The sequence below is a fragment of the Aythya fuligula genome, chromosome 20 (assembly GCF_009819795.1).
Source record: "Aythya fuligula isolate bAytFul2 chromosome 20, bAytFul2.pri, whole genome shotgun sequence".
Taxonomy (NCBI): Eukaryota; Metazoa; Chordata; class Aves; order Anseriformes; family Anatidae; genus Aythya; species Aythya fuligula.
The window spans coordinates 3,557,910-3,565,115 of NC_045578.1; the positions used below are offsets into that span (position 1 = coordinate 3,557,910).

The following is a 7,206-nucleotide window of genomic DNA, read 5'->3' on the forward strand; positions in this document are numbered from 1 at the left end:
TTGCCACGTGTTGCAGTCTGCCATCTGTTACATAATGGTTTTCGCTTTATTTTTATTGCATTTTACACGTGCCCCAAATGAAATTATTGTAGGCCCCTAAAACGCCTGACCCACGCACTCGGGGTGGCAGTGCTAGCTTCAGCTTCCAGATCACCGAGTGAGGGACCCAAGTAATCTGCTTTGCAAACCCCCAGCCTACAGACAAGGTGGGTACTGCATGTAGCAAGAATTTAGGACATTAAGAATTTAGGAATTGGGAAAGCTGCTTTTGAGGTTTGGACTCAGCGTGGAAGAGACTTGGGATTTCATTCCCTGGGAGCAGTCCCCAAGGCTTGCCAGCAGCCCCATCAGTTTCCTTTATTAACATCCCAACACAAACCCCAAATGCCGGGCTGTGTGCACTCCCTGCTATGGGAGGGAGGGAGCGAAGCACGGCGTGACAGCAGAGAGCATCTTTGGTAGCAAGTCATGGGGAAGTTCTGCGTGGTGGCGAGATTGGGAAAATGGCACCGAGCTGAGCAGGAACTGGGCTGGAGACTCTGCGGAGGCAGGGCTGTCTGAACCGTGCCACATACAGAGGAGCTGGCATTTCTGTGCTCGTTGGAGTACATTTCTTTTATGCCCTTTGAAGCAGAAGGGAAGGGGAAAGGAGAGCAGTTGAGGAACGGCAACGCTTTTCTGCATCCAGCTTCCTTAAAGCAATACCTGGCAGTGCTGGACCAGACAGAATTGTGCATTCTGCACTTCTTCACTATCTGCTGCTTTTTTGTTGCTCCTCTGGCTTCTCCATCCACCCCCCACCGTTTTCCTTGCTCCTTCCTGGTCTTTTGAGAGCTGTTTCAAAGCAATCCGTGTTAGTAGGGAGCTGTTTGTTTGCAGAGCACCTAAATTGTACTGGATCGCCTCTGGCTGTTTGTGCGGGTGTAACCATGCCTTGGTTTCCAGGCTCATGCAAAACACGTCCTTTAATTTCGATGTTTAGTCTCACTGCAGTGATGTCAGTAGCCCCGTGGTATCTCCCATCTCCAGCAGGGAAGCCACGCTGCCTTTCCTTCTGCAGCTCTGCAGGAGTTTGGTCGGGCACCCAGACCACTCAGTGCACGTCCCAGTTTCCCAAGCACCTGACAACTGCCGTGGACTTGTAGCATCAGCCCCTCGAGTGCTGTTCAGAGGTTTGTCTATTGACTTCAGCAGGGTGTGCTTCAAACCCTTCAGAATATCAATGCTGTGAGAAGGGATGGCAGCAAGGACAGACAGCCAAGCCTGCACGATTTAGATGCATCACTTATCTACAGTGAAAATGCAATTTATTTGGAACACCTTCTTAATTCTTTATCATTTGTATATTAAAATGATGAAATTTTAGTTGACTTCACTGTGGCTCCTCCTCACAGTATGGTCCTGCTTCCTCTTGCTCCTGTCCAAGTGCTGACAGCCTGTGCTGATTTTCTCTCACTGTGACTTAGCAAAACAGAGACCTGAACCTAAACAGCCTCTCGGAAAGCTGCTTGAACCAGCAAGGACTGTTAGCCTACCACTATCTTCTTCTAACACTGCAAAGAAACGTTTTATGTGAATCAGTCTTTGTTTCATAACTGATTTGCTGACCATTCCTGTTACTTACCGTGGTAGGTGCAATTCATGGAGTGTGCAGGGCCCATTGTGTCCTACATGTGATGGGGTTTTTTAGTTGCACACCCCAATATTTGTTCCTTGTTTCACCTGAGAGACTTCCGAGCCATTGAATTGTGTGACCTTGCAGGTTAATGACATCTCTGGAGCAGGGTTGCAGCTCGTCTGTCTATCAGGAGGCAGTGATTGTCAGCGAGGTACTGATGGGCAGATGAAGTTGCCACTTCGATTCCAGCCAGCAAACCGTGGTGGCTTTCTGACACAGAGCTCGTGTGTCCTGGTCAGGAGATGGCTGTGTTTTTGTTATTTAAAGAGGCACTTCCAGGGGTTGGAATCCTGCACAGACAGTACATAACTGGGCTTGCAGGCCGCTATTCCTGCAGAGCATTTTGTGGTCTCCCCTGGTTTTCTGCTCAGAGTGTTCCTTAGGCTCTTGCTGGCCATCGGTATTTGCTGTTGGGGGGGTCACTGCCCAACAGCCTCGCTTTGGGGAATTAATTCCTCCCTCCTCTCAGTGTCTGCAAGGATTTTTACTTTATTTGCCTGCTTTATGCTGCCATAGCTGGAGAACCGTTTCCTTTAAGCCCTGCAAATGCCTTCCAGGGAAAGCTGCAGCTGCTCTAAGGGAGAGGAGGCACCTCGCAGCACACCCCCACCTCTGGACCACCAGGTACAGGTTTGGTGCAGCACCTCATCACCCGAGGGTGCTCTGGCTGGGGCAAACCTTGCCCGTTACCACTTTGGCACACTCACACTCCAGGCAGAGGCAGCTTGGCCACGAGCACAGCCTCCTGCAGGGACAGGAGCTGCCATGGGCACACCGCAGGCGATGGCACGCTTGTCCCCACAAATCCGACTCACGTTAGCGTACCCGTACCAGCCACGGGGCTTGCTGTGGTTGTGCATTCACACAGCAGTGCAGCAGGGAGGATAAGGACCACGTAAGCAGGGCTGCGAGGACCAGCTGCAGGCAGAGGATGAGCACCCCTGAGCCCCTGGGTGGCCGCTCTGATCCAGCTGCCTTTCCGTGGCTCTTTGCTGCGCTTCTCCACTTGTAAATAACTCTGGCTTTTATTTGACCTGTCTCAGGAGTGATTTTCCTCTAAGCCAGACCTTTCAGTGTCTCAGAAAGCCTGCAGCACATAAAGGTAACACAAAGCGATGAGATTTTCTCCATCCTTTTCAGCGGGTTTAAGCTTGATTGACAAGCCCTGTTCTAGTGCTGGCAACTGGGATTTCCCAGGCGTGAGTGTTAATGGGTTTTTACATTAGCGCCTTGCGTGCAAATCCCAGCTCCTGCAGCTGGGTTGCTGCTGTCCCTCAGGTGAGTCTGTTGTCTGCCACTCTCCTGGCCTTTCCATACGGGGTTATTGTCTTCCCTCTTTTTCTCCAGGAGCCAGCAACCTGTCGCCAGTTTTGCTTCAGCTTAGAGACGAGGGAGAGCAGCAGGGTGGTGCCTTTGTGATATGCTTGCTCTTATTTTGTCCGGATGCTTTTTAATTAACCTGGGCTACAGCAGCTCCCACCTCATACCCTCCCAGGCGTTTGGTGGGTTTCGTCGTTCCAGAGTTGTTTTGGTGACAGGTTAACCCTGCAAACCCCTACCGATTTTCTGCTTTCCCTGAGAAGAGCGATTTGTTTCCCCATTTAACGTTCCCTCCTCTTCCATCTCTCCCTTTAATTTGCAGACTTTGAAAATGGTCGACGAGTTTAGGGTGAAGGCCGAGAAGGAGAAAGTTGCCAGGAGCTTGGAGCTGTTGAACTTCCTCCTCAAAACCGTGACGCAGCAGGTGAGAGCATGACCCGATCCCGCGGGGCTTTGACTCCTCGACACACGGACTGCCAAAGGGCTGTACCACCAAGGGCTCTGTCAGCTCTCAGGCCTGGATTTTACCTTGTTACTGCTTCGTCACTACATCCCTTCCCTTGGAGGGAACGCCTGGCTGGATTTGAGTACAGAAAACCCCTCCAGTCTGAAGGAGAGATCCGTAGCTCTTGAGAGCTGATCTCCAAGAACTTGCTGAAGGATTTGTGCAGTGTTCCACAAACATCCGTGCCATCTCCTTTCTCATCGGGAGAAATGCTGCCTAGGGTACAGTGGGGGTGAGCTGGGTTTTGTCCCAGATGATCGCTCTCTCCTCTTCACTGAACCCCAGAGACTGATTACCAGAAACTGAGACTTACGCAGAAGCTTTGTGAGCTGGAATGGGGCATTGTTCAGCTCTAAAGAAAAATGGTATTTTTGAACACAAGGAGATTTTCTATAGGTGACAAAATAAGTTTCCAACATGGTTTTATTTATGAGAGCAAAATAACGCAAGCAGCATAATTGCTGAAGCCCAGTTTCCTACTGATAAGCTTGCACCACAGCCCATTTCTTTGTGGAGACCTAATAGGAAAGTGGGTGGGGAGAGAGATTATTTCCGGGGTTCTTGGAGGACCTGAACAGCCTCTGAGACACCCCTTTCTGTCTGGTTTTACTGAGATTGTCCACTGGGTCACAGAAGCTGTTACAGGCAGTCAGAAGCAGCATGATTGAGTTCTTTCGAAACCAGACTGAAAACACTTCTGCTTTTCTTTAGGGTAGGTACATAGCACATCATCTTCATCCCCCCTTTCCCAGTCACAGGGTGAAAAGGAAAAAGGACTAAAGGACCTTTCAGTCCCTTTCATGCCAGATAATTCTAGCTTAGACTCATGTTTGGCATGCTAGAGACCCAGTTTTCAAGCAAACCCTGTATGTAGTGGTGTAACTCGCCAGTTTTTGCCCCCAACTTGAAGCGTGTTTGTGGATGGGCTCAGGGCAGTGGCCTAGAGAAGCCAGGTGGCTCCTTCTGAGCTCACCCTGCACGTTGTCAGTGTGCACTTGCCTCTTGCAGAAGCTGCACGTGGAGCTGATGGAGCTGGACAAAGTGCTGGTAGCTCTGAACCAGCAGGAAGGCATCGGGAAGTCAGCACGCCTCGACTCTCTCTACTGGAATGCCATGCGGTGGCTGAACCACACGTACGTAGGGCTGGCACCCGGGCTTCTCGGCTCGCCTGCAGGGCTGCCTGCCTGTCCTGCTTGGCTTCTTTGGCCTGGGGAAGCAGGAAGGGAAGGGAAATCAAGGCACCGAGCTCAGACTGGGGTTTGACTTAACTGGAGCTGCTGGGGTGGTGAGGGTGAAACGCTTCTCATTTTGCTTGGTGCTAGGTTCATTGCTCAGGTGTGTGCATGGTTAGGATCAGGCCTTTCTTGGGAGAGGGTTGCGAGGCATGTCTGATATCTGATCTGCTCTTGCCAGCAGATGTAAGACAGTCGATTACCCAAGGACAGAGCACCTGCAGCTCTGAGCAGTGGCCTGGTGCAAGAGCCATCGCCAACGTTGCGGGGCATTTCTGGGCTGGGCTCAATCACTCAGCTCCTGCCACATCAGCGTGGGCTGATCCTGCAGATGTGAGCCTGGAGGGAGCGAGTAGCTGTCAGGGGAAGTGAGTGAATACCAGAGAGACCCTGCCCAGGGCCTTCAGCCCCCTCCAGGGATTTTTGGGCTCCTCGGTGCCTGGGTCCCCAGCCAGGTTGCCTTGCAGCTTTGAAGGCTGGGAGCGTTCAGCCTTCGTGCTTCAGTGCTCCCATGCTAAATGGCACCTGGATTTGACTTTTACTCCTGGGGAAAAAGAAGGGCAGGATCTTTTTTTCCTTCCTGCCAGTAGCTTGCAATTGGGCTTTTTGTTTCCTCTTCCTTCTGGCAGCATTTAGCACTGTGCACAGCTCTGGGTGGCTCTGCTGACGGCTGGGAGTCACAGCCCCAGCCTGTGGGTGGCCTCATCTGAGGCATCTCAGCCCTGCAAGAGGTTCTGGGGGAAAGGCTTGCACGTGGCTCACTGTGAGAGGGCTCACAGGCAGGGAGGAATTGCACAAGGCAGCTGAAACTGTTGCTGTGGCCCCTCCTGATGCCTCCAACAGCCTGCCAGGGCACGGTGGCCTCACCCAGCCCCGTGGCACAGCCCTGGTCCCGTCAGCAGTCCCACACAGCTCGCTTGGCACCGCGCTGCTGGGTCTGGCCCAGGGGCAAGGCCTGGGTTAGCAGCAAGGAGAGACTGCAAACGGGGTGGCTGAGGGTTTAGTGGGCATGAAACACCGAGTTTTGTGTGCTGCCTGAGGAAGGGATGGGGTTTGAGGGCGCAGCCTGCTGCCCCTGTTGGTGCCGTCTTGCTGTGGGACCCAGGGATCTTTGTGCAGGTGAGCTGGACCGGACCTGCAGCAGGTGTGGTTTGTGGAGGTGCTGAGAGGCAAACACTAACATCGTGTTCTCAGGATGTTTTTTTTTTCCACTCTGAACTGGCGCAACTCTCCAGAAGGGCTGTGGGATCGCAGCCTGGTTCCTTTTCAGGTGCCTTTCTGGGGACTGAGCTGGTGCAGGGCAGTAACTGGGTTATACTGGGCTGCCTGGGTGAGGCTGGAAGGGTTTAGGGGGGGTTCTCCGCTTCCTCCTGCTTCTACCTGGTCATGGCCTGCCTGGAGCGTGCACCACGGTGCTTCCTGGCTGTAAACTGAGTTAGTGTTGATTTTTGGTGTTCTCTCTGCAGGAAGCCCAAGAAAGAGAAAGCAGCCAATAAACCCGTGCAGGCAGCAGAGCCGCTGAAGCGGAAGAAGAAAGGCTTCCTCCCAGAGACCAAGAAACGCAAGAATCGCAAGAAAGGCGTCCAGGAGAACGGAGTAGCACCAGGAGGTAGAAAAGATGGAGAGCCAGCAGCCCCAGAGGGGCAAGCCCTGGGAACAGGAAGCCCCGAGCAAAAGCAAGGCCCTGTGCCTGGCAGCAAGAAACACAAGAATCGGAACAGAGGGGTCAGGGAGAATGGGGTGGCAGCAGCAGGCAGCAAGGGTGGAGCTGTGAACGGTGATGCCGTGGCTGACAAAAAGAAGAAGAAGAAGAATAGAAAAAGAAAAGGTGATGCAGGTAACGAAGCTGAGCAGGTTCCAGCTGCAAAGAAAGCCAAAGGGAGTGCCAGCCAGGAGACCCCGCAGAAGCAGGGCAAAGCCAAGAAGAAAAGGAAAGAGAAAAAAGCTCCAGCGCTGCAGGAGTAAAACTTCATGGACTCACCCAGGCCTGGCATGGCTAATGTGACTCAGAGGACTGTTTTAGCATCTTTTATAACTATATTTTTATGCCCTCCTTGAATTTAAATAAAACTGCCATAATGCTGAGCTCTAAAGCTGTAGGTCTGGCTTGTGTGGGAGGTTCAGCTAAAGCTTCAGGAGGCCTCGTCCTCTCTGGGCTCTGGCAGTGCCAAACAGCCTGTGCTGGGGAGCATGGCCTCCTTTTTTTCCCCTTGATTTCCCCAAGGCAAATGCAGGAGGCTTGCTTGGATCCCCTGGGGAGATGGTGGTGAGCTGGCACTGCTGTTGTGTGGTCGAGCCCTGGAGGTTCAGGAGTGATCCCTAAAGGGATGTTTCTGTCCTGGCCAGGCCCAGCAGTGCTTGCAGCTTTTCCAGGCTGGGAGATGCTGGATACCTGACATGCCTGGGGGTTAAATGGGTTTGCACTTGCATATTCTGAGGTTAAATATATACAATTTGGGCCACTCAGGTGT

At 52.5% G+C, this 7,206-nt stretch overlaps 1 protein-coding gene across 1 annotated transcript in view; it reads left to right on the top strand.

The window, feature by feature from the left end:
- Positions 1–6,822, top strand: part of MYBBP1A (MYB binding protein 1a) — a 59,620-nt gene extending 52,798 nt beyond the window's left edge. Inside the window, exons 25-27 of the mRNA XM_032201134.1 lie at positions 3,321–3,422; positions 4,512–4,636; positions 6,202–6,822. Coding sequence (XP_032057025.1) covers positions 3,321–3,422; positions 4,512–4,636; positions 6,202–6,700 — 726 coding nt within the window. The 3' untranslated portion in view covers positions 6,701–6,822. The remainder of the gene's footprint in view (positions 1–3,320; positions 3,423–4,511; positions 4,637–6,201) is intronic.
- Positions 6,823–7,206: the final 384 nt, after the last annotated feature.